This window comes from Kogia breviceps, chromosome 14, assembly GCF_026419965.1.
Source record: "Kogia breviceps isolate mKogBre1 chromosome 14, mKogBre1 haplotype 1, whole genome shotgun sequence".
Taxonomy (NCBI): Eukaryota; Metazoa; Chordata; class Mammalia; order Artiodactyla; family Physeteridae; genus Kogia; species Kogia breviceps.
In genome coordinates this window covers 61,767,756-61,794,398 of record NC_081323.1, presented here as the reverse complement: position 1 = coordinate 61,794,398, position 26,643 = coordinate 61,767,756, and the positions used below count along the sequence as shown (strand labels likewise).

At 50.7% G+C, this 26,643-nt stretch overlaps 1 protein-coding gene across 21 annotated transcripts in view; it reads right to left on the bottom strand.

Annotated features, from left to right (window-relative positions):
* Positions 1–37: 37 nt before the first annotated feature.
* The window catches only part of CIITA (class II major histocompatibility complex transactivator), a 49,019-nt gene continuing 22,413 nt past the window's right edge, over positions 38–26,643 (bottom strand). For 3 of the 21 annotated variants that reach the window (XM_067014164.1, XM_067014171.1, XM_067014176.1), the window contains exons 2-20: positions 24,045–24,191; positions 23,710–23,805; positions 21,285–21,347; positions 21,027–21,107; positions 18,259–18,303; positions 17,029–17,169; positions 16,318–16,461; positions 14,995–15,159; positions 14,374–14,442; positions 11,719–13,369; positions 10,655–10,813; positions 9,901–9,972; positions 7,020–7,100; positions 6,353–6,445; positions 5,016–5,102; positions 2,521–2,604; positions 2,260–2,343; positions 1,315–1,421; positions 43–753 (exon numbers count right to left, since the gene is read on the bottom strand). In XM_067014164.1, coding sequence (XP_066870265.1) covers positions 1,346–1,421; positions 2,260–2,343; positions 2,521–2,604; positions 5,016–5,102; positions 6,353–6,445; positions 7,020–7,100; positions 9,901–9,972; positions 10,655–10,813; positions 11,719–13,369; positions 14,374–14,442; positions 14,995–15,159; positions 16,318–16,461; positions 17,029–17,169; positions 18,259–18,303; positions 21,027–21,107; positions 21,285–21,347; positions 23,710–23,805; positions 24,045–24,191 — 3,338 coding nt within the window. In that variant the 3' untranslated portion in view covers positions 43–753; positions 1,315–1,345. Of the gene's footprint in view, positions 1,098–1,314; positions 1,422–2,259; positions 2,376–2,520; positions 2,605–4,546; positions 4,611–5,015; positions 5,103–6,352; positions 6,446–7,019; positions 7,101–9,900; positions 9,973–10,654; positions 10,814–11,718; positions 13,370–14,373; positions 14,443–14,994; positions 15,163–16,317; positions 16,462–17,028; positions 17,170–18,258; positions 18,304–21,026; positions 21,108–21,284; positions 21,348–23,709; positions 23,806–24,044; positions 24,192–26,643 lie in introns of those variants that run through there. The other 18 variants (XM_067014169.1, XM_067014173.1, XM_067014174.1 and 15 more) reach the window with 14 other exon arrangements.

Genomic DNA, 26,643 nt, shown 5'->3' with positions numbered 1-26,643 from the left:
AAATGGTAAGCATGGTATAAACTCAAACACAGGACCTGCCCGTGGGATTAAATGAGCCATTTATCATGTAGTGAAAAAAGACACAGGAAATGAAGGCAAAAAGGTAGATGTGGTTTTAGTCCATCACCCCTCCCCTCCTCTGTTAGTGTACCATCAGCTCTTTTCCTGCTAAGGTCCAGTGTGTCTGGCCAGGCCTAGATTTGGCCTTGGCAAACAAAGTTAGTGCAAACCAGTGAGTCCCAGAGACAGAAGGCAGTTGCTGTAGCATCCCGGCCGGTCATGGTTTGGGAAATGAGCAGGCAGGGGATGGTCGCTGGTATCCTCAGAGCTAGCCCTTTAGGAGAGCAGCGTGGAACAGTGCTTTCTCCCCAGGCCGCAGGGACCTGGGCAGGTGGGGATGTGGCCGCTTCGTCCCTCTCTCTGGCCTGGCCACAGCTGTCTGCAGTGTCCTGCAGGGAAGGCCTCAGGGCTCTTGGGTGCACAGCAGCTGCCACCAGGCACCGGCCCATCTGCCAGGGCTGCAGTGGCTGAGCAGGGCTGACATCAACCTGCTCTCCGAAGAAGCCTAGGGCCGGGCCTGGGTCTGTTTGCAGAGCAGGCCATGGGTCCTTTCTGCAGCTGGGCGGGGGCCGACTCTGAGCCACCAGGGCTGGGCACCAGGACGCCGAGGCTCACGGGAAACAGGCCAAGCAGAGCTGTGTCCACAAATAACCAGGTCAGGGTCCAGCATGGTCAGTGTCCTCGGAGAACATGCTGTGAGAGGTCAGGATGGGTGGAGATCAGGAAGCTTTAGGACAGGGCAGTTTAACACATGGATAAAGTGTGGTTGAGATTGGGGATGGGAGGGATGGTAGGAATGGAGAAGGGGGATGTCCCAGGTTGGGGGAGCATGGAAGTGAGGGGACAGTCATCCGCACAGAGAGAGGCAGGAAACTGGTAGAGCAAATTCCTATGAAAACAATGCCGGGCATCGGGGCAGCCGACAGGTTGAAACAGCAGCCAGGATGGCTGGGGAGTCCTCGAAGGCAGACCTTCCCAATGCTGAGGGCTGTGAGATGTGCACGGCTGACCCGACTGTCCTTCCCCGGGTCCCACGCCTGCCCACAGGGAGGAGCCTCAGAGCCCAAGTCCTCAAAGCCTTTAGAAGACACCGCACCGAACCCAGCACAGGGGGAGACAGGGTGGGTCCAGATGGCACATGGTCCAGGAGTTGTCACCCAGCTCCCACCTGCTGCCCCGCCCACCTTTTATGGATTCTGACTTCACAGGACACTGTCCCCAGGGACCCCCGTGGTTCTCCCCTTCCAAGCTCACCTCAGTTACCTTGTCCCAGGCACAGCCTGGATCATCTCAGGATGATCCTTGAGTCCAGCTGCTGCAGGTGTTCCTGGACGCCAAAAGGAATGGTGGGCGTCCACATCCTGTGATGGGGGCATGGCACACAGAGGTTAGACGAGAGGGGGTGGCCCCAACGCAAGCTGCCCCCAAATCCCTCCTTCCACCTAGCCTAGTGTGGGGTCACGGGGACCCCAGAGGCCTAGGAGCCCCAAGACCCCTTTTTAAAAACTGATTCTGCCGCTGACTTGCTGTGTGATCTCAGAAAGGTTAGTTAACCTATCTGTGCCTTATTCTCCTCATCTGCAAAATGGGTCTTACAAGAGCCACCCTATCCCTCCTAGAAGATATGAATGATTATGTAGACAAAAGTGCTTTGAAAGACAATAAAATACAGTACTGGACAGTAGACATCATAGTGATGTAATAATAAATAAGTTTCAACCATATGAAATTGCTAGGTGTGTAGGTCAAAAATGGCTGAATATAAGCGATTTCATATTGTTCAGCCTAGTATATAGAACATTTTTGTGTACTAGACACTCTTCTGAGTATATTGACAAATTTAAACCCCACAATTTAAATATAAATATTTAAATAGGGGGTAAATATTATTGTCACTCCCATTTTACAGACGAAGAAACTGAGGCCAGGGATTTCCCTGGCGGTCCAGTGGTTAGGACTTAGCGCTCTCACTGTTGAGGGCCCAGGTTCAATCCCTGGTCTGGGAACTAAGATCCCGCAAGCCGTGCAGCGTTGCCAAAAGAAAAAAAAAAAAAGAAGAAGAAAAGAAACTGAGTCCAGAGGGTTGATGTGTCTGTTTGCCCAAGGTTGAACACTGGTGAGGGACAGAGCGGGATTTGAGCTCAGAGCTCACAAGGTGAGCCACACACTGACTCTCCCTCCACCACTGCTGAGACTTACGCCAGCTTCTCCACGTGAGGGCACTTTCTCAGGCTGGCAGTGAGCTGCTGGGCCCCGGCAGCTGTGAACTTGTTGTACTGGACACTGGGAAGAGAAACCCATTGTGGATCCTAGCCCTGGGGACCAACAAGCCCCAGACCAAGGTCATCACCACGCTCTCCACAACCAGACCTCAGCCCAGCCCTTCCCATGATGCCAGCAGGAGACCCTGGTCCACCCGAGTCCTGGCCCCACCCCCACTGCCCAGGCTCCCACACTCACTCCAGCACCCGGAGGGACACCATGTCTGGAAGCACGTGTGCCAGGCTCTCGGCTCCCACGTCGCAGATGCAGTTATTGTACAAGCTGCCGGAGACAGAGGTCAGGGCAGGGGCTGGGGGTGCTGGGGGGTCAGGGCCCAGGGAGAGCCCCACACAGCCGGGATTACTGCCCCATTTAACAGAGGGGGAAACTGAGGTCCAGGGAGTTGAGGCTGCTTCTCTGTGTTCACTCAGTGAGTTTAGGAAAGCAGCAGGACTAAGTGGAGGTAGTTTCCCATCTGAGACAGCCCAAGTTCAAATCCCAGCTCTGTGGCTTGCTGCCTGTCTGATCTTTGGCGAGTTATTCAGCTCCCCTGTGACTCAGTTTGCTCCTCCATAAAATGGGCATGATAGAGTAATTGTGGGGAGGAGTAAAAGAGTTAATGTTGGTAAAACACCCAGAACAGGGCCCGACATGTGGAATGAACTACATGTTAACTATGGTTATTATACCTCCCAAGGGGGTTTGTGAGGGTTATACAAGTTACTGTGGGGGGTGGGGCAGCATCGGCAATAGCAGGAGAGAGAGAAACCCAGAGTCACTGGGCAGGCTCGGGTTTCTATAGTATATTCAGTCACCATCAGCAGTGTCAGAAATAGCACGACAGGTGTTGCTGGTGCCAACTTAAGCTGTACCTTCATTAACAAGCACCCTTTTAACAAGGCAGGTCCAGCCACGGTTCTAATTTCAAGGCCGTGACTTTGCCTTGACTCAGCCTCAGAGCAACACTGCAGGGCTGCAGGTAAAAACAGCAAGTCTACACTGCAGCAAAGTGGATTCACTCTAAACTCCAGGAACCCCTGATGTCGGCCGGTACCAGGGCAGGAACCAGGTAGGGGTTTTACAATCCCTTCCTGGGATGGATCTTAGAACCAGGAGGCCCTTCCTCACCCACAGGAAGAGGATTCTTCCCATATTTCATTGATGCCAAGATGTACATGTTCACATTTGAAAATCATTGTGATCAGGATGTGTCTGATAATCAATGGTTGTCATTTAATTAGCAGCGTTTTGTCCTCTTAATGGTGTCTTACAAATGGATGGCATCTTACAGTCCATAAAATATGAGGTTTCTTTTTTTTTTTTTTGGCCATGCTGTGCAGCTTGCAGGATCTCAGTTCCCTGACCAGGGACTGAACCCAGGCCACAGCAGTGAAAGCCCAGAATCCTAACCACTAGGCCACCAGGGAACTCCCAATATGAGGTTTCTTAAAGTGTCAGTCAGATCACATATCACCCCCACGTGCCCCACCCGCTTCTCCATTCCCAATGGAAAAACCCCCAACCACTCTCCTGGCCTGCAAGGGTCTCCCTGCATGATCTGGCCTTCCCTGACCTCTCCCACCCTCTGTCCCTCATTCCCTATAGTCAGACACAGAGGCCCCCCTTCTGGCCCTCAAAGACCCAACCTCTTTCCCACCTCATGGCCTTTGCCTCTACTGTTCCCTCTCCCTGGAATGCTTTTCCCTGAGAGCATCCCACAGAAGGGGGAGGGTCACCTCCTCAGGGGTCTCCTGACCTCCCTGGTGAATTCAGTACTCCCTATTGTACCCTCTGGGGTCTTTGTTAGTTTCCTCATTCCCAGCATGAATCAGCTTTTTAAACATTTTATTTATGCACGTGCTTACTTATTTATTAGGCAAGGAACTTGAAAGCAAGACCCACCCTGGTTGTGTTCAGAGCTGTATCTCTAGTTTCTAGCACAGGTTCCAGCCCATGGTTGATATTAGAGAATATTGGATACCCTCACAACTCCAGGCGTGTCAATCACATAGACTACAATCTGCATAGCACACAACCTATGCAGCTGCACTCAGGGACCCTGGCTGGAGGGATAATGGGCTGGAAGAACCCATTAGTCCCGGGGAACCACCAGGCACCAGGCTGGAAGTAAGCAAAAGCAAGAATGTGCTATTCCAAGGCCTGCCAGAAGGTGACAGTGTAGCCACGGACTGATGTGTGCGTGACAAGAGCCAGCCAAGGCTACCTGTGTATAGTCAGCATTCTAGAAACCACCCCGGACTCCAGAAAAGGCCCAGTCCTGCCATGCCCTGGGGAAAGAGGACCAAGATTTATTAAGCACCAGATCCAGGCATTGCACCAAACGCTTTCCACAGGCTATTGGGATGGTACCCATTTTCCTGATGAGGAAACAGAGGCTCGGGGTGAGTAAGTGACTTGCCCGGAGTTTTCCAGATGCCCTTCCCCAGGGGCTGCTAATCTTGTTCAGGGCGGTGGCATCACCCAACTCCAGGGGAGTGTGTTCATGTTGGATTTTAGGTCGGCGCCCCCCACTCCCTACCCCCACCAAGCTGTACGACACTAATGTGGTAGAACAGCCTGTAGTGATTGCTTTCAGGGTCCCAGTGTTGGACCTTACAACTGGCACCAGGGGGTTCTCTGCCCGACCTCCAGCCCACCAGCTCAGCACCTGACCAATAGAGGGCCCCACTCACCTCAGCCTGAGGAGGGACGCAGCCAGCAAGGGCAGGGCCTCGGCCAGCTTGCAGGCACCCAAGTCAGTGATGTTGTTCTGGGACAAACTGCAGGAGTACAACAAGGGGAGGGCTCAGGGTCAAACCTGAATGCCCCTCCCCATCAGTGTCCATCACCCCAGGCTCCGGCAGGGCCGGGAACCCCTGCTTCCTCACAGGGCATCCCAGGGCAGCAAGCACAAGACATTCTACCTGGATGAGAGTCGTGGGTGCTGAACTGTGTGAGGGCGCTATGGGTAGACTTGGGCTAAATCAGTAAAATGATGCAGTCACGTGCTGAGGCTGAGTGGGATGATGGGGCTGAGGATGCAGATGAGACAGAGATCGTGCTCCCCCCACACTTGTTTAATGATTTTATAGCATCCATTCTTTTCCCTTTGGACCACTTTTGTAATGACCATGTCATTACATAAGGGTTTACATTATTTGTTTAATGACGTGGACTCCACGAGGTGAGGGGTCGAGTCTGTTTTGTTCATTACTCTATCCCTGTGCCTACATCCATGCCAAGCACATAGTAGGTGCTCAGAAAATGTTTAAGTGGGGTAAAAAAGGAAGGAAGGAAAGGTAGGAGAGAGAGGAAAATGGAGGGAGGGAGGAAGGATGTAAGGAAGGACGAAGGGAGGGAAATCTAGCTTACTCACAGTTTTCTTAAACACTATAAATTACTTAATAAGTCTCAGTGGCCTACCATCAAGGAAATCCCTAAGTGAATTCTGGTGAGTTCTGCCCTGATGGTGGTTGCGGAGTAGAGTGTGGGTAGATTTTGATGATCCCTCTAGGTTCAGTAAAAAATCATGTTGACCCTCCTGCATCATATCCATCTGCTATTTCCCAAACCCAGAACAGTTTTTTTTTAATAGAAATTCACTATTTTGATAATAATGTTTTACTGATAAATCCTAATCTATCTCTCCTGTCTCACCTCCCCAGTCTTTCTCTCACTAAACATCGCTCACATTCATTACTATACACTTCATAATTATGGATGCTTGTTTGCTTGTTTACTGCGTCTCCTCCCTAGAAGATCCCTGAGGTCAGGGGCTTTGCTTTGTTTAAAGCTAGGTCTCCAGGGCCTTGAATGGTGTCTGCACATAGTAAGTGCTTCTTACGTATTTGTTGATTAAATGACTAAATGATTGGTTGAATGGCTGATCAAAGAAATGATTGAATGAATGAATGAATGAATGGGTGGATGATTAAACGAATGCACGATTGAACGGATGAGTGAATGAAAGAATAAAAATGCTGGACTCTGGGGACAAATGCAGCAGGAAGGGCCGGGCCAGCGCACTCACTTGAGCGTCTCCAGGGCCTTCAGCTGAGGGAAGGTGGCTGAGAGCTGGGCGACACCCTCGTCCCCGATCTTGTTCTCGCTCAGTGAGTCCAGGCTTCAGATGGAATCAGGTGGGGGGCCATCAGCCAGCACCCTGGAGGCCGCCCGACCCTCCCCCACCCTCCGACCCAGCAGTGGCCTCCTCCCATGCTCCCACCCCTGAACACCCCATGGCCAGATGCAGCTGCAGCTCCGAGCATTTGAGAGCAAATCTTCATCCCCTGGGACTGCCAGGCCAACAAGTGGACAAGGATCTAACTACCCATGGACCTGAATCACTGTTTTCCTTCCTGGCAGCCCCATGAGCTGGGGCAACTTCCTTAACCTCTAGAGACCTCAGCTGTGCAATGGGATCATGTTCCCCGATTCTGCCTCCCCATGGGATTGCTGGGAGCAGCACATGAGGGGAAAAGAGTTTCGAAGATAACGAAAGGATTCAACCTATTTTTATTGTTGGGGATTTCCTTCTGCCATCGCTTCCCTGCAGTGGGGGCATCTGGTCACTCACACCAGCCACACTGAGGAAGCAGCAGGACACACACAGAGAGAGAGAAAGGGACAAACAAGGCCAGGGTTTGGGGTTGTCAAAGCCCAAGGTATCCAGGAGGGATTCCGGGGTCTATACTCACTCCAGATGCTGAAGGGAAGAAAAGGCCTCAAGGATCTTCACCAGTTTGGGAAAAGCCTGAGGGCCCAAGATGGGGCCCAGCCTAGGAGGCAAAGAGCAGAGTTAAGACCCTGAAGCAGTCATGGCCCCTCTACTGGACCCCACAGAAGGCAGGCCCATCTGAGGCCTTACCTCCCTCCAGCTCCACCTGGTGGGACCCCAATCCCTTCTGCTTCAGGCACATTTCACAAAGCCCACTCAAGAGGCCAGCTGGGCTCCCAGCTGGGAGCTCCCCATCTTTCATCTCTGAGTGGGGAGCCAGTTCTTACTCCTGCTGACATCCACATGCACCCTTCTCCCACCCTGGCCTAGGGAAATGGTTCCCAAATGCCGGCCTGAGGACCACCACCAGTGATGAGAAAGATGGTTTACTTATTTGCCATTGCTTTTTAACAACAAATAGAACCACTTCTTGAGCACTTTTTATGTGCCAGGAACACACTGGGCCCATCTCTCAGATCAGACCTCATTTAATCCTCACAATGACTCTGAGCTAAGAGCACTTCTTATCCCCATTTTACAGATGGGGAAACTGAGGCACAGAGAGGTTAACTAACTCATACAAGGTCACACAGTCTGGATGGACATTTAGACCAGATTTCGAGAGAATGAGAAAAATAAAGACAACAGAGGCCTATTTTGTTTTTCTTTTCTTTGTCTTTTTTTTTTTTTTTAAATTTTTGGCCATGGCACGCAGCATGTGAGATCTTAGTTCCCCGACCAGGGATCGAACCCACTGCCCCTGCCTTGGAAGTGCGGAGTCTTAACCACTGGACCGCCACAGAAGTCCCTGTTTTTAAAATATGGTTAAGTGTACTTAGTGTAAAGAACAGTCTTTTATTCTGAAATTATATCCTTTGAACTTTTTTGACATTAAAATATTCATTTTTAATAAAATTATGGTGTCAGCAGCAGTTATTTCACTTGTTTGAATGAACATACTTGATACAAATTAAAAGATGGTAACTGCACATAGTCACTGAAATTCACTCTGTAATATTCTCAGTCTTTGAAACCCCAAAGTCTGGGAACTACTAGCCTCAATGAAAGGTCACAAGATGGGAATCCGTAATCTGATTTGAATCTGGGCTCTACCACTTAGCTTCTGTGGGGCTTTTTGGGCAAATCCCTTAACCTCTGAGTCTCAATCTTCTCAAATTTAGCCCCAATCTTAGGAGGTTTTTGGAAAGATTAAGGAATTCATTTATCAAATATTGATTGCTTGCCTACTGTGTGCCAGGCCCATCAAGCCTGTCACGCAGACAGCCATGAACAAAACAGACAAAAATCATTGCCCTCGTGGAGCTGACATTCCAGGGGACAAGACAGATAATCAAAGAAATCGGTAAACTGTCTGGTGTGGGAGATAATTGGTACAGAGAAAAGCATAGTGTGAGTGGGGCAGAACTGTACTTTTAAATACAGGAGTCAGAAAAGGCCTCTCTCACTGAAAACTAGAGGAAAGTGAGGGCGTGGGCCATGCTGATACCTGGGAAAGAGTGTCCTGGGTGGAAGGCACAGCCAGTGCAAAGGCCCAGGGGTTGGACCATGCCTAGTGAGGTTGAAAACCGTTAAGAGGACCCACGTGGCTGGAAAAAGTGCAGGAGGCGAGGGCGAAGAGGTAAATGGGGGCTGAATCAGGGGAGAATCATCCACCAGCAGAGCCCCTGCAGGGTTCTGAGCGGCTGAGGGGCCTAATCTACATGCGCATGAGATCTACAGGGTGCCCGGCATGGTGGCTGCCAGTCTCACGTCCAAAATAGTCCTTTCCTTCCTTCCTTCTTTCCTCAGAACTTTCTCAGGGCTTCTGGCCTGCAGGTGGCTACTCTCCGGGTTCTGGGCTGTTCTACCCCACGGCTGCTGTTCCCCAGAGCACAGTTCCGATCTTGAACTAGGGGCTTTTTAAGCTAAAAATAATTCAAAGCCAGAAGGGGCCCTTGGTGATTGTTTTCATACAGTTCCTCTTTTCAGCAATATTTTTCACCTCTGCAAAAATTTGGCCTCTTGTCTCTGTTCAAAAGAAGAAACGCTTGGCTTTTTCTGGGGCAAGGGGGGAGCTGTGATCAGGAAGAGCAGACAGCTTGTGGGTGACCAGCTGGGGACCTTGGACAAGTTACTTAACCTCACTAGGCCTCAGTTTCCTCATCTGTAAAATGGGGAAGATAATGACTATCTCCCAGAGTCGCTCTTGAAATTAACAAGATTACGGCACTGAGTACACTGTAGTTGTTTAATAATTCCTTCTTAATCGTTGGATGATTTTAGATCCCTAACAAGGACCTACCATGAATTTAACTTTTTCGTTTATTGGAGCAACAACAGCCAGGCTGACCTGACATTTGTGACTTTGGACAAACAATTTACAATCTCAAGGCCTCAGTGTGTGTTTCTGTACAATGGGGAGATAATATCTCCACCCCGCATGGTTCATTCCTATTTCTTTGTCAAGCTTCAATGCTTCAGTCTCCTCCTCCAGGAAGTCACCTTGACCTCACAGCCCTTGAGTTTCTGGCCACTCATTACAGCAGGTGGTAATTGTCTATTTACACTGGATGGCAAGCTCATTGAGGACAGTGGCCTCGGTCATATGAGTAGGTCTGTTGAATGAGTGGATGCGAATGAGTATGTTCACCAGCAAATGGGCAAGTTAGCTTCACCCCTGAGAACCTCCAGGACTAGCCCAGACCGGCCATGCCCCAGCTGCTGGAAGCTGATTTCCAGAGTGGTGGGGCGAGAGGGTAAGAATGATTCTGAGGACCCATCTCCATTCTGGTGGCACAAGCCCAGCTAATGCCAGAGGAGGAACCTCGTGGGGACCCGAGACAATTTACCCCTTTGCTTACGCAAACTCCAGCTTCCTTAAGTCTTGGACGGCAGGGAGTTCCCCAGGCGTGCCTTCAGAGGAACTTCTTGTCCTGGAGAGAACGGGCAATGTTAGGGAAGAACTGGCTCCTCCCCTCTCATGGAGCCCCCTCCTAGGGGGGGATGCCTGCCCCAGTGCCCAAAATTCCCCAGAAGGACTGCCTTCCTTGGGCTACTGTTGTCCTCTTGTTAAAAAGAAAAACCTCAGGACAGGAATTATTAAGGCATTACTGTGTGTTTCACGGAAAAGAGCCTCAGAGGAGGCATTACCCACACCCATCCCAGACAGCGCATAATAGGTGCTCAAACAATGTATGATGAAGGAATGAGGGAAAGACAATTGCTCTGTGGTCACGTTTCCTCTGCCCTCTGAACCTTAGACTTCTGCCATCTAGAAAATGGGAATGATACTGGTCCTGGCTGCCTTGAAAGGTGGCCATAGGTGTCATTTGTGTTACTAGATGCAGAAGGCAGCTTATGAACTCTTAGCAGGAGAGAATATCTCCTTGGCTTTAGCTGAGAAAGAATTGGGCACATGACGGCAAGTTTTGAAGTGGACAGAGTGATAAATCTTGGGGGCTCTGCCTGGGTGGTGACTGCAGTGAGAGATTTTGGATGGTCATTGGCTGGCAGGGAGCAGGGGAGTTCCCCCCAAAAGAGGAAGAAGTGCTAATAGCAAACTTAATATTAGGTCCTGCATGGTCTGGACCAACTCCCATGCGCTTTCCCTCTCACCTCTGGATCTGCACGAGGTTGCCCAGGTCTTCCACATCCTTCATGGATTCAGCCTTGAAAGGCTCAATGGTGAACTTCTCCTTCACTGCTCGGAGTAGCTTGGCCTCGCCATGCTGCTGCAGGGACTCCCACAGCTCCACTGTGTCACTCAAGGCAGCCCTGTGGAGGAAGGGCCTCAGACCCAGTCATGGTGACTGGGCTAGACCATAATGAGGGGGGTGTGGGGGGGTAGTGGCTCCATGAAGGGACCTCCTACCTATTCAGATACTTTCCTTCCTCAACTTAACCCCTACTTCCTCTAGAAAGTCTTCCATGACCACTCAAGCCCTTATCAATTCCTCCTTTTTCTCAACTCTCCCAGTGGTTTTATTTCCCTTTTTGCTTTGGCTACCAGGAAGCTCAGTGCTAAATTCTCAGTTGAACCACTACAATGGTGTAGACCTTACAGCTTGGGTAAAGTATGCTTAGGGGGAAGGTGGCAGAGATTCTCTGGAAATTAGGCTTAAATGATCAAACAGATCACTGAAGGATTTAGATTCCTTAATTTAAATTAAGGAACTTTGACTTCATCCTGAGGGAGGTGGGGTGCCTCGGAAAGATTGTAAGGAAGGATGGAATATGATCAGATGCAGTTTCTAGGGAGATGTGCGCTGATGGTTGAATATAAAGTGGAGTGGAAGAGGAGAATGGAGGCAGGGAGGTCAGGGGAGGCTATGGCTTTAATCTAACCATGACAAAACAGTGGCTTGATCAGGGGATGAAGAAAAGAAAACGAATTCAAACCCAGGTCAGTCTTAGATTCTAGATGTGGCCCAGTGCCTGGCATAAGGCCAGCCTTCAAATACTGGTTGAAAGAATGATGCTGGCTGAGTGACCTTGGGCAAGCTACTGTACCCCTCTGAGCCTTGGCTTCCTCATCTTAAAAAAGGATAGAATCACTTCTGCCCCCATCTGGCTGCCATTCATACTAAATGAGACCCCACAGAGTCAGCACTGGGCACAGCACCAAGACCGCTGTAGGTGCCCAAGGCAAAGAAGCCCACTCTCCTGCCCCCGGCCCCCACCTGAAATGGGTGACACAGCTGAGTCCCACGAGGCTCCCCAGTCCAGAGGGGTCAACACCAGTGCTGCGGAGGTCCAGGGAGAAGTCTCGGCCCGTTGCCTCCAAGGCGCTGCCCAGCACGTGGGTGTCGGGGGGTGTGAGCCGGGTGCCCAGGAATGAGAGGTGGGCCGGGAGCCCCTGCAGCACATGCTGCCAAAGCCCAGCATCCAGCGCCTCGTGGGCGCAGTGCAGCAGCTCCAGCAGCCGCCCCGCCTTCAGCATCCCAGGCTGCAGCCGCTTCAGGTACCTGGTGAGCACCTTCTGCTTCCTGTCTGCTGAGGTGGAGGCCGCCAGCCCTGCCAGGGCTCCCAGGCAGCGGGCACGAGGTTGGAAGACCAGCCCGACCAGAAAGCGCGGCACGCCCTCCAGCCAGTTGTCATAGGGCCTCTTCTTCCTCGGGGTCAATGCCAAATACTGCGGCAGCTCCTTGTCCTTGATTTCGCTGCTCAGAGCCAGCCACACGGCCCCCAGGAAGCATTGCAGGAGGAAGCTGGAGAAGGTCAGCTCGGTCTCCGGGGCCCCTGGGGTGGGCTGCACCAAACCTTGGGCCACAGCCCAGGCCCTCACCTCGGCCGATGGGAACTGGCCCTGCCGCAGGCTGCTCTGGTGACTGCGGCCCAGCTCCCAGGCCAGCCTGGCCAGTCCCACCAGGGCCCCTGGGGGGCTATCACGGGCTCCTGGGCCTAGTAAGCCAACATAGAGGCCCGTGAGCGTGGAAGGCAGCTGGGCCTCATCACCTAGCTCCAGGAGGGCCTCGGAGAGCTGACACACGGCCCGGCACACAGTGGGGCTATGGCTGTGACTCAGGAGAAATGGCTGGGACTGGAGGAGCGCCAGGGCTCTCTTTTGGTGCTCGGTGGCCCCCGAACACTCAAAGTAGCGCATCACATAGGTCTCGGCCTGCTGGGCGGAGAAGCCGGCCACTTCGAACAGAGCGTCGGCCTTGCTCAGGCTCTGGGCTAGGCGGCCCCGGGGCCGGGCTGTAAGCAGCAGGGTGCAGCCGCGCAGCAGCTTGCGCTGGAAGAGGCCCGCCAGCAGCCTCCGGACGGAGCAGGCTTTTGCTGACGTGGGTCCGCCCGCGCTGTGCAGGAAGCCGTCTTGGGCTTCAAGCTCCTCGAAGGCATCCAGGATGAGCAGAATGCGGTCGGGCCTCCTCAAGATGTAACTGAAGACCTCGTCGTCCACTGACAGTGGCTGTGAACCCAGGGAGAAGAGCAGATCCTGCAGGCGGTAGGTGTCCCCCGGACGGTCCACACAGTGGCAGGGGATGCAGAAGATAAAGTCGTACTGTGGCAGCTGGCCGCAGGCCCAGGCCCAGCTCATGGCCTGGACCCAGTGACTCTTCCCCTGTCCTGCTTTGCCCAGTATGGCGATCACCTGCGTCTCACATGGCTGCCGGTGGTTGCTAGACGCCAGCAGCACCTCGCCCAGACTTCCTCGGGCCGGCTGCTGCTCTGCCCAGTCCAGGGTGATCAGCTCTCTGTCCTGGCTTTTGCCGCTGCTCCTCTCCAGCCTTACCCTCACCAGGTCCACCTCCACCAGGATGCCTTCCGGTCCTGCGGGCTTAGCCTGGTACTTGTTCCGTAGTGAGCAGTAGAATTGTTCCACACTCTCTGCACAGTTCAAAGGGTGTGGGGTGGGGGAGAGGAGGATGCTAGAGGCAGGACTGGCCACTGTGAGGGCAGCAGAGTGGCCAGCCCAGCCACCATCACTAGCTTGTTCATCCATTCGTCAAAGTCTTCCCCGACTGCCTTCTTGATTAGCTGCCTCCCTCAATTACCCAGACACTCATTCATTCATTCCTACACCCGTTCATCCACTCATCTTCTCATTTGATTATCTGTCCACTCTTTCATTTACTCACTAACCTTCTTTTGTTCACTCACCACAGGGAGGTCATGGGGGGATTGGTGGTGGTAAGAGTTAAGAGAGTGGAATCCAGGTTTCTGGTTCAAGTTCCAGCTCCACCACTTATTACTGTTATCTTGAGCATGTGATATACCCCACTAGGCCTCAGGTTCCTCATCTGTAAAACGGGGATCATACTGGGGTTGTTTATGATTTTGTTTGTTTGTTTGTTTTGGCCGCACCGGGAGGCATGCGGGATCTTAGTTCCCTGACCAGCGATTAAACCCGCGCCACCTGCAATGGAAGCGCAGTCTTAACCATCGGACCACCAGGGAAGTCCCTGATTACAGCTTTAATGATTGACTACATCTCATGTGCCTGGAAGTGTACCTGGAACAGAGCCAGACTCAGTCGTCTGGCCGTTCTCTCAGCTGCCCTTTCATTCCCACCTTCCATCTCTCCCACACCCGTCATCCACTCCTGTCTTCATCCATTCTCTCAATCACCCACCCTTCCCTGTTTCATTCTCTCAGCCTCACAAACAATACGTCAACACCTAGCATGGGCTTACGAGGGGCAGGTCCTCAGTAAATGTTGCTCTAAGTGTAGGTATAACTAGCAGAATGAATGCTGAGACGGCGGGATCAAATGAGCACGTGAATGAATGAATGAATGAATGAGCCAACAAGTGAGGGATTGAATAAGTGTTGGGCGAATGAGTGACAGGAAGCCTCCAGCACCCAGGCAGAGGGACCTTGCCACCACTTACCAGGCCACTTGGGAAGCTTGCTGGAGGCCTCGTGAGCTGCTGGGCATTGGGTGGGGGACATCTCATCCTCTGGAGAGGAAGAAGCCAGTGTCAGAGTTAGGATGAGGGGCGCCCCATGCACCTCCCTCCCTCTGGGGCATCAGTCCTCTGAGTATCGCAAGGTCAGAGCTGACGTAGGCTGAGTCTCTGCAAGATGGAGGTTACCGGGTGGTGACCCGAGGCTGTATCCTGCTCAAAGATGTCTTTTTTTGGCCAGCTGTACTTTTAAAATTTTCACCAGTGTTTTAAAAAACACAATATCTATGTGAAAATCAAGATCTCCAGATTCTGCTGACAATTCAGAAGATCTGGCTGCATTGAGCCTGTTTTCCTGCCATGTAACAAGATGGTGAAGGCAGCTGGCCCTGTTTAGGTTTGGCATGGATTCTCCAATTGTTCCCCTCACCAACCCTCCCATGTATCCCTGCTCCCTGGAGACCCTCCCCGCCCTGTTTGACACAAACACAACTTGCCCTTGTCTGCAGGCAGCTCTGTTCGTGGACCTCATTGCCTGAGGCAATCCCTTCCCCCAGGGCCTCAATTCTGCTTCCAGTAACTCTCACAGGCCCTGCTGATTCTTACCTGTTAGGTTTGCACGGGAGGTCAGGGCTGGTTCAGGCATGCTGGGGAGGTCAGCTGCTGATGGGGCAAAGGGGCTGGTGGAGCCAGGCCGGTCTGGGGACTTCGGGAGGCTGTGGACAGCTGTGCTGCTGGAGGCGGGTGTTTGGCTGACCTGGGGCATCTCACCTACTTGGGGAGGGAAAGGAGTATAGAAACAACAAGGAGCCCACTTGGGTCACCCCCTTCTCAAATCAGGCTGTAGGGCTGGGAGTCTGGAGAAAGGCGAGAGGAACTTCCAGAGGAAGACATTTCAGGCCGAAGTTGAGGAAAGAGCTCTGGAGTTACAACTAGGCTCCTAGAGCCTTGGTTTTCCCATCTGTGAAATGGACACAATCAGCTCATAGGGAGCTTAGGGCAAGTGCTACTACGGCACTTTTCCCACTGTGTGGTCAGTTCTCATATTCCTGGATGCCCAGAATACTCTCTTGCTCCTGGGGCACCAATGCATTATACAAAAACTGGCATGCAACCTTCAAAGGATGCTCTTGAATTGAGTGGAAGTATCCCCTTAGCCTCATTCTCTCTCCCATCCCTGAGAGCCCAACATGCCTTCCCTTGGACAATTCACAACCTTTCAATGTGGCAGGTCAGCAGGGACCATTTTACTGACCTGGAAACAAGGCAATTCAGAGAAAGCTGTGCAAGGATGCATACCAAACTGTTCACAACAGTATACTAAAAGAGTGAGGGAGAGACTCAGTAACTCTTGTAAGTATCTCTTATTGCTTGTCTAGTTAATGAGCATGCATTGATGTTGTGCTTATTTTTTTAGATTTTTTTTGATGTGGACCATTTTTAAATTCTTTATTGAATTTGTTACAATATTGCTTCTGTTTTTATGTTTTGGTCTTTTGGCCATGAGGCATGTGGGATATTAGCTCTGCGACCAGGGATCGAACCCATACCCCCTGCACGGGAAGGCAAAGTCTTAACAACTGGACTGCCAGGAAAGTCCCGATGCTGTGATTTTAAAATATAATAAATTTAATTTTTTTTTGAAGAAAAAGGAGAAACTAAGGCTTACTCGGGGGAAGTGACCCCAAAAATGCCACTTAGCCACTTGGTGTGTTACTCACCCAGACCACGTTGGGGAGCTCTGCTCCTCCGCTTTGATTTTTGGGAAATGGGGACAGAGATGGGCCTTCTGGGGAAGGAGGATCATGAGAAGGTGCTAGGCTAAAACTGCCAAATATCTGGGGCAGGGGTGGGGTGGAGGGGGGATGGGATCAGGGAGTAGTCAGGTCCCAGGCAGAGTGGGTGGGGAGGCTGGCCTCGCATACTCACCTTGGTAGATGAGTATACTGGAGACCCCTGTCCCAGCCCCTGAGATTTGCCAGAGCCCCTGGGGCAGAGTGGAGAGAGTGGGGATGATCTGGATGGGTCCAGCAGGGAGAGTCAGGCAGCTCAACAAGGAACTGGAAGGGGGCACTGCAAGAGACAAAGGCGGTGAGGTGGGATTCTCCATTAACATCTTTTTTTTTTTTAACATCTTTATTGGGGTATAATTGCTTTACCGTGGTGTGTTAGTTTCTGCTTTACAACAAAGTGAATCAGTTATACATATACATATGTTCCCATATCTCTTCCCTCTTGCATCTCCCTCCCTATCCCACCCCTCTAGGTGGTCATAAACCACCTGGCTGATTAAAAGCTGACTCCCTTCTAAAGGGCTCCGGTCTTCCAGAGAGCCGCAGCCCTGTCTGCTTGCCTGTGGTGGTGTTGCTGGCACAGAGAGGGTACTCAGTTCCCAGCTGATGAAAGCATAGGGCTGGTAGGTAAATTCCCTAATTGGCGGGGATTCCCTGCTGTGTCTTCTAGGAATGTGTTTCCTTCCGGGGCATGTTTTCTGGCACAGACTGGGTTGATGGAGACACTGAGGATGGCGTTGGCTGGGACAGAAGTGGGGGACACTAGTAGGGGGAGGAATTCCCATCCCTGGTGGCTCCTGCCTCCGGGTAGTGGGGAAGCCCACCCTCTCCAAGCCCCCTAACATACCAGTGTCCTTCAGCCAGGCCTGGCTGGATGCTGGCTCCTTGTTGAACAGAGCAGGTGGTGACGGGCAGGGCTGAGCTGAAGAGTCGCTCACTAGCCCCACCAGGAAAGCACCAGTCACCACGGGCATGGCTAGGGGCTCAGCTGTGAGGAAGGGCCAAGGTTAGAGGCTGGGTGAGATCTGGGTGGGTGCCTGCAGGGGCCTTCCCAGGGTAGGGAGTGCTCTAGGAGCAGATCTCTGCTGGCACTGGAAGGAAACTCCTGTCCTCATCTCCACCCTGGGTGAAGCTGGTTTTATCAGCAACTGCTCTGTGACAGGCAGCCCTCTACCCCCAGCCTCCTCTTTGTGACTGGGCCCTGGGAGCTTCCTGCCATGGAGAGCTAGGGGTGGGATCGACCTATGAATAGGCTGTTAGCCCAGGCCCCTACCAGCTTCTACAGCCAGTCACGGAGCCCCCGGCCCCCTAAGAGGCCCCAAGCACTGCCCATTAGACTGGGGCAGGAGTTTATCTCCTCCATTTAATTGGGAGCCCTAGGAGGGTGAAGATTTGCCTCCCCCATCAGACTGGGAGATCCCTGAAGACAGAGACTATTTCTCCATCATCCTGGGGTCTTCGTGGGCAGGGTCCCTGTCTTCTCCATCAGAGTAGAACTTTCTGAGGGCAGGGACCAGGTTTCCTCCATCAGACTCTGAGACTTTCATTCCTCGGTCTGTTCCCCGCAGAGAGGCTGGTTGCCCAACCGTTTCAATAACAAGGGGAGCGGAGAGGAAGGGAAGGGAGGAACATCTGGTGAGGGAATGATGAGTATGGGGCAAGAGGCTCACTGAGGCATGGGGGCTCTACGGAGGGCGGGAGGGCGCTGGGTAACCAGCTGATCCGAGGTGACTCTACACTCTGAAAGGAGACATGTGGCCTGGAGGGGCAGTGGAACTAGGTGGTGGTGGTAGGGTGGGGCCTCAGCTCTGACTCAGAGTTAAGAGGAGGGAGGTGTTAGGGGAAAGGCTTTGCAGGAGGAGCTGAATCTCCCAGCAGTCCCTGAACTTCAGAGCACGGGCTATGGAATCATGATCTTGGTTTGAATCTCAACTCCACCTCTCACTTGCTGTGTGATCTCAGACAAGTGGCTTCACCTCTCTGAGCCCCGGCTTTCAAATGCCAGTTTACATGCGGGCCTGAGGAGGCTCTGGCTTTCCTGCCCATCAACCTCCCAGTACCCACCCGCTCTGCTCACCTAGCTTCCTGTGCTTCAGATCCACAGGCAGCTCCTCTGGGAAGGCTGCAGAGAGAACACTATGGTCATCAGCCCCAGGGAAGGGGTATTCCAAGCCAGGAGGGGCTTGTGGACCCCAGCAGGCCCTATAGCATTGCCTTAAGTGGCTGGGAAGTGGCCTTGGGGGTCCCTTTCCCTCCCCAGCCCCCGACAATTTCTGCCCCCACTCATTTGCTTGAGCCCAAACCCCACCTTGAAGCACCCAGGACAGTGAGGCACTGGGAGAGGCAGAGCCACAGAGGGGACACAAGATGAGTTTGAGTTTAAAAAAATAATACTAAACATTTAAAAAACCCTGCTTTTGGTCCCTTCCTAGCTGTGTGTCTCTGCAGCACAGCCTCTCTGAGCCTTTGATCTCTCATCTGTGAAATGGGGGCAGTGATTCCCACTTCGCAGGAATGCACTGGAAATCAGTCGAGTGAGTATCAAGCACGTAACACATTAAGAAAACCCCTATGTGTCCCTTAGCAAGAGGCTGATGAACCAAATTATGGTTGATTATGTGAAATACTGCACAGCCCTAAAAATAACAAGGATGCTGAAGGACATATGGGGCAGTACTGGTGTCTGCAATTTACCTTGAAATGTTCCCAAAATCAAATGGTTGGATGGGTAGATGAATAGAGGGATGGCTAGAGATGTGTTAAGACCACTATAGCCAAACACTGATGGTAGAATGTAAGTGATAGGTATATGGTTGTTTGTAGTACAACTTTTCATCTTTGCTATATGTTGAAATTTTTCATAATAAAATATTAGGGAAAATGTTTATGAAACAAAAAGAAAGAAAGAAGGAAGGGAAGGAGGGAGGAAGGAAAGGAGGATGAGGAATAAAAGAGAGAGAGGAAGAGAAAGGAAGAAAGAAAGAAAGGAAGAAAGGAAGGAAGGAAGAAAATAGAAAGAAAGGGAAATTTCTGGAGGCAGGACCATGTGTTTTCCATTAGTGCTAAGAAAATAACCTCCCAGACATGTTAAATGAAGAAAGAGTGTAGGTAAAATGTGGTCATTTGTGTGAAAAAAAACCATTTTTTTTTTAAGAGCTGGCTTTTAGACGAATAGAATATTCCTAACAAGACCAAAAGGGTACTGGCAACATAGGTTGTCTTCAGGGAGAGAAAATGAGGGACTGGGGGGAAAGGATGGGAGGGAGATTTTTTTTCAGTGAATATTTTTTATACATTTTGAATTTTTTTTTTTTTTTTTTTTTTTTTTTGCGGTACGCGGGCCTCTCACTGTTGTGGCCTCTCCCGTTGCGGAGCACAGGCTCCGGACGCACAGGCTCAGCAGCCATGGCTCACGGGCCCAGCCGCTCCGCGGCACGTGGGATCTTCCCAGACCGGGGCACGAACCCGTGTCCCCTGCATCGGCAGGCGGACTCTCAACCACTGCGCCACCAGGGAAGCCCTACATTTTGAATTTTTATGCCATGCACCTGTTTACCTGTTCAAATTAAATAACTAGGTACAGGGCTTACACATGGTCTGGCACATAGTAAGCTTTTGATGAACTGTTAGGCCCATTTTATGGGAATTTTCATACAGTGGATATTTATTGAGGTGCCCCTGCATGCCAGCCATGTGCCAGGTGCTGAGGATGTAATAATAAGAAAGACAAGGTCCCTGTCCTCACAGTGGGGGAACTAAGCAAAAGGCAATAAATAAAATAAGTCCAAATTGTGACAAGTGCTACAGTGAAGGAGAGACACAAACAAGGTGAAAATAAGTGAGGTAATTTATATGGAAAAGGTTGGTCTAGGAAAGCCTTCAGGAGGAGGTGACATGCTGGCCAAGACCTAACAGATTCCCAAGCCCACCATGGGAAGGGGGAGGACATTCCAGATAGAGAGAACAGCAAGTGCAAAGGCCCTGAAGCTGAAAAGGATACATGGGTTGCAGGAATGGAAAGAAGCCAGTATGGCTGGAGCACGGTGGCTCATAGTGAGTTAGGAGAGGTGGGAAGGGCCAGTTCAAACAGCCCTCGTGGTATGTATTTTGTAGCCATCAGAGGGTTAGCAGGGCAGCAAAATGATCTGATTTGCATTTAGAAGTCCACATTGGCTGCCAGGTAAGGACAGATTAAGGAGGCAGGGAGACTGACCAGGAGGCTCAGAGACATGCAGGTACTTGCCCAAGTTCATATAGACTATAAACAGCAGATCCAGGATTCAAACCCAGATCTTGCTGGGAAAAAACTGTGCTTGAAGAAACCTCCCTTAAATACAGGGGTGACAGCTAAAGATGAAAGAGAAGCCAGAGTCCAGAGGTCCTTTTGGAAATGGCGATCAAAACAGCCAGAGAGGGGCTTCCCTGGTGGCGCAGTGGTTGAGAGTATGCCTGCCGATGCAGGGGACACGGGTTCGTGCCCCGGTCTGGGAAGATCCCACATGCCGCGGAGCGGCTGGGCCCGTGAGCCATGGCCGCTGAGCCTGCGCATCCAGAGCCTGTGCTCCGCAAAGGGAGAGGCCACAGCAGTGAGGGGCCCGCGTACTGAAAAAAAACAGCCAGAGGTAGAGACCCATCAGGAGAGGGGCCATTTGATCCTGGGCCGTCTGCTTCCTCCCTGGGTCACCAGGGAGCAGTGGTGAGGGAAGAGGTAGGTGGGACACCCAAGCCTGGCAGAGCAGACAGAACTTAATGAGGGAAGCAACTGGGAGCCATAACAGGTTTTAGAGCCAAGGCATGGCCGGGAGTCAAGAAAGCCTAGGCTGGATCAGGGACGGGCTGACTCACGTCTTTTCTGACTTTTCTGTTCTGCTTCCTCCAGCACTTCCACACTCTCGCTGATCATTTCTTCCAGTCCTATGTGCTCGACTTCGGGGAAGAACCAAAGACACCAACACACAGTCAGTGGACGTCCAAGGTGAGCTCCCATTCTCCCTATGTTGGGGATGATCTGACCATCCATCAAAGGGTGGACGTTGGGTATTACAGCACTCTCCAAGGAACAAGGAAGGAAATGCAGGCTGAGCCAAGACCCCCCCAACTTACTGAAAATGTCTTTGCTCAGGCCCTCCAGCTGGGAGTCCTGGAAGACATACTGGTCCAGTTCCGCTGCCCAGACAAGAAAAAGTGCAATCAATCAACTAGTTCTCACCGAATGCTTATCGTATGCCCGGCCTTGGGCTGGGCATCGGGGAACCGAGACCCTCCAGGCCGAGCACACACTGAGGCTCAATAAATGTTTGCTGAATGAATGATCAAATTAATGAAGGAACACTGAAACTTCATGGGCTCTTAATCTAATTGAAGGGATGATACGTATGCATACAAATTTATCTATCGCTATAAAGTAGTGCAACACAGCGTAGTAGAGTTGTCTTGGGTTTGAGTTTAAATTCCAGTTCTACTCCCCAATTGCCCTACTAGCTGTACAATCTTGGGTCAGTTACTTAACCTCTCTGGGCCCCCATTTCCTCATCTGTGTAATGAGAATAAATAACACCTACGACCCAGGGATGGATGGTGAGGGTTAGAGGCTCTGCATTTAAAGCAATCAACACAGTAGCCAGTATAGAGTAGACAGTCAATGGTGGTTAATTATACAAAGTGGAACATGGCTTGGAGCCAACGGGAAGACAGTTATCATGGCAAGAGGAGAGAGTGTATAGTGGGATGGGGCAATCAGGGAGGGCTTCCCAGAGGAAGGGGTCCTGAAGCCAGACCTTGAAAGATGGGGGGGTGGTAGAGTCCGAGAGCTGAAAAGGGTAGGGCTTTCTGGGTAGTGGGGACAGAGTGAGGAGAGGTGTTTGGGAAACTCTTAGAAATAGGTGTCTTCATTAAAAGTTTCATGTTGGGGAAAGTTAGGACTGGATGTCATAGGCCATGGGGAGCCATAAAAGGCTTCTGAGTGAGGAATGGAGTGAGGGCATAAATGGAGATAATGATGATGATGATGATAAATATAATGACGATGGTGTTGATGGTAGTGGTGGGGTGGTACCTAACACTTACTGAATGCTTACTCTTTGCAAATTCCTGCTCTAAACACTTTATGCACAGAAACTTATTCAATCCTCACAGTGATCCCATGAGGCAGGTGTGATTATTATTCCCATTTTATGGGAATGGAAGCCAATGTAATACTTCGGGGTGCCTCAGAAGACTGCATGCCCAGGACCAGAGACTTTAGGAACAGACTTGGGTAAAGCTGCCTCCTCCACTTGCTCTCACTTCCTGTGTAGCTGCCCCTAAGGGGAAAATGCCCCCAAATCCTAAGTGATTTGGGGAAAAGCCCAACTCATTCATTACTGCCTCCAGTGGTGAGGAAATGTGAATACTCTCAGCCCTAAACATTTCTGCTTCTCCCAAGTAAATTCCCAGGAAGGAAAGGAAGCAGGCAGGTTCTCAGTTCTGTAATCTTTGAGACACATACAGTTACCACTCCTCTCCATTTTCTGCCCTTGTATGATGCTGGATTAACTAACTATGTGTTGGGGAAAGTCTAGCCATGTTCATGACAGACCTCCTAAGTGATGTGATTCTTGGGATGCCAGGAAAAGGGGCACTAAGAACATCTGTGCAGGTTGTTCACTGTACAGGGTGCCCAGCCAAAAGGGCAAATAGGGGCAGGAATCCAGCCTGCACTTTGATAGTCAAGCTGTTACGTCTTAATGGGGGCTGCATCCTGTAGAAGAAGGGGCATCTTTTTCTAATTCAACAAAGCCTCTGTATGAGACAGTGGTGAACCTGGTAAGGAGGGATCCTTCAACCCCCATAAAAAACAACAGAAACACCTCTCCCCAGAGAGTCCCAAAGAGTTCTGCCGTTGTCTGACAACTGTAGGTCTTTTTAAAGCCGAAAAACAGCCTCTCAGCTTCAGCCTTACCAAACCTCCCCACCCTAGATACTTTCTTTCTTGCAGTGAAAAATAAGAACTTTGAATTTCAAACCTGCCCATTACTATCTCTAATGCAGCTTTTGGGTAGATTCTTTATCTCTCTAAACCTCAATTTCCTCATCTGTAAAATGAGGATATTAATAGTATCTACTTCCTTTGTTTTTGTAAGGATTCAATGTGATAACACATGCACAGTGATTTGCAGGCTACAAGTGCCCCTCAAAGGTGGTTATTACAAATACTAGAGTAGTTTAGCTTAGGGGCTGAGGAGAAAGGGAGGGAGGGGCGTATGATATGGGCTTTGTGGGAAGGAAAGAAGAGCAACAAATAGAAAAAAGTATAGAAATGAAGGCAGAAGATGGAAAAGTGAGATCTGTTTGCCTGGTGTTCATTAGTGAAGGGGTCTATTTTCCTACCTTTCTCCATCTCCCTTCTTTCCCGGATTCTCTGTCCTTTTAGCCCTCGCTCCCCAACCCCCTTGCCCTGATTTCTGAGGGAGGGCCTGGAGGCTCCTGGTGAATGGGTGAGATTAAAAAAACAGATTTTCCTTTTTCTGGGTTCATAATGCTTCCTCACCGATATTGGCATAAGCCTCCCTGGTCTCTTCATCACCTTCCATATCACACAACAGCCTGCTGAACTGTTCGCAGTTGATGGTGTCCGTATCCGGTTCTGGGAGGAAAAGCCACTTGGATGAAGCAGGAAAGATCTGGGAAGAGGGCTGGTGGGGAAGGAGGGAGAGGCAGGGCGGGCTGGGAGATGTTCCCATTAGGAACCCACGTGGCAGGGAGTTGGAACTGTCCGTGGTGCTGACTGGAATTCCACAGCCAGGACTTCCCCTCGTTGCCATCTCTACTGCAGGCAGAGGGGTGGGGAGGGACTTGGAAGGGGCCAGAGGGAGGAGAGCCCACCTGAGCAGAGCTCTATCTCTTCTTCTCCAGCCAGGTCCATCCGGTCATAGAGGTGGTAGAGCTGCAAAGGGTCAGCATTGCTGTTGAGAAGATCCAGGTACCCGCCCTCTAGAGGCCCCAACTCCATGGTTGTGTGCTGTCCACTGCCTGGAAGGGAGACGCACTCAGTTAGCTCATGGGGTGTTGGACAGATGCAGGGAATTAACACCTACCACAGTCTCCAGCTGGGTCACTTGGTGAAGGCCAGGGTTGGCAGGAGCCAAAGAAAGTGAGCAAAGGTTCTCATTCTGCACCTCTTATGTGCTCAGGGCAGTGGGGAGAAGAAGCCCTATGTCCTTCCTCCACAGAACCTACAGTCACACTGGGAAGATGCCCATGATACAGAAAAGGGAACTGAAGAAGTGTAGATTCAAGACCTCTCATACCTGGGAGCCAGGAGACCTAAGTTCTGCTGCTGGCACTACCATGAATGATAACAGCTAGCACGTACTATGTGCCAGACACATGGTCTAGCACATTTAATCCTCACATCAACAACTATATGAGGTAGGTACTATTACTAACCTCATTTTACATATAAGTAAACTGAGGCTCTTGGAGGTGAAGTGACCTACATAAGGTAACCCAAGTCCAACCAAGATTTAGTTCTGGGCAGTCTGATTCATGGACCTGCATTTAAGTATTATGCTCTCCTGCCTTGGATGACCTCAAGCAAGTCTGTGCTCCTCTCCATGCTTCAGTTTCCTAATCTGTAAATTGAAAGAGTTGGGGCATATTTCGTCTAATATCTTTCATTATTAATTGTTGGAGGACATATCAGATACCTTAGGTTCTACTTCATTTAATCTTCAAAACAACCCTGGCTGTGTCCACATTAAAAACTTGTATACAAATGTGTATAAAAACATACTTCATAATAGCCAAAAAATGGAAACAATTCAAATGGCCATCAATGGATAAATGGATAAACAAAATGTGGTATATCCATACAGTGGAATAGTACTCAGACATAAAAAGGAAGAAAGTACTGATACATGCTTCAACGTGGATGAAATTTGAAGACATCCTGATAAAGTGAATGAAGCCAGACACAAAGGCACATTTTGTATAATTCCATTTATATGAAATATACAGAACAGACAAATCTTTGGAGATAGAAAGTAAATTCGTAGTTGGCTACAGTGGAGGAGAATTGTGGAGGGAAATGGGGAACAATTGCTAGCGGGTGTGAGGTTTCTTCTGGAGAAATGGTGAAGTGTTCTAAAGTTGGCTGAGGGTTGGTTGCACAACTGTGCGAATATACTAAAAAGGCCATTGAACTGTACACTTTAAACGGGTGAATTGTCTGACCTTTAAATTCTATCCCAATAAAGCTGTTTAAACAAAACAAAACGCTAGCGCTGGGAGGTAGGCATTATGTTCTCCCTTTTGCAGATGAGCAGCGTGAGGCTCAGAGAGGCTAAGCAGCCCCCTGATGTGCAGCTCTTGCTGGCTAGAGCCAGTGTGAAGCTTCATCTGCGTGGCTCCAATGACCCTGCCCTGCTCTCTAGTGCAGGGAGTCTATGATTCCATGGTCTGTTCATTTCCTATTGCTACTGCAACAAAGTACCACAAGCCTAGTAGCTTGAAGCAACTGAGTCTTATTCCCTCACAGTTCTGGAGGCCAGAAGTCTAAAATCAAGGTGCAGGCAGGGCCATGGCCCCTCTGGAGCCTCTTGGGGAGAATCCTTCCTTGCCTCTTCCATCTTTGGGAATTGATGGCATTCCTTGACTTGTGACCTTGTGGCCACATCACTCCATTCTCTGCCTTACATCACCTCCTAATCTTCTGCCTTTCTCTTAAATGGACATTGATTTAGGGCCCATCCAGATAATCCAGGATATTAGTTCAAGATCCTTAACTTAATTACATCTGCAAAGACCTTTTTTTCCCCCCAAAAAAGGTAGCATTCAAGGTTCCAGGGATTTGATGTGGACATATCTTTGGCGGGGGATCACTATTCAACCCGCTATACTTGGGATGCAGATACATGCTGGAAAGAATCAAAAGAAGCTTCTTGGAGAAGGTGAGAAGAGAGCAGGCCAGAGGATCCAAGACAGCCTTCTGAGTGCCCAGCCTGGGCCAGAATAAAATGAAACTGAAGCAGGGAAAGGTCGTGAGAAAACACACACGCACAACTTACCACCACCTCCTAGGTGTGCTTCATCTCCTTTCACTCATCAACAACTCTCACTAGCTCTGGAGGGTCTCAACACAGACCCACATATCACGGAGAATGAACTTTCCAGTCCAATGAGAGGCCCTGGCTGGGGTGGACTGTTTATAATGAGTTGGGTGGGGGCTACAGGAACACAGACATAGCAGGCTTGCGTTAAAGGCCCAGCCAACCATGAGTGGAGGAAGCAGAACTGAAAGATGGGGCCACCACCTCCCGTTTCTTGGAGAGGGGCCAAGGCTGAGAGGTGGGGGGAAGGTTCCACTTCTCCCAACAAGTTGCCCTGGGAGCCAACGAAGCAATCTACTGTTCTGTCCAGGGTGGTGACAGAAGACCTCCCTACCCCAAATCTTGCCTGCTGCCTGCCTCCCATTTTTCAGTCT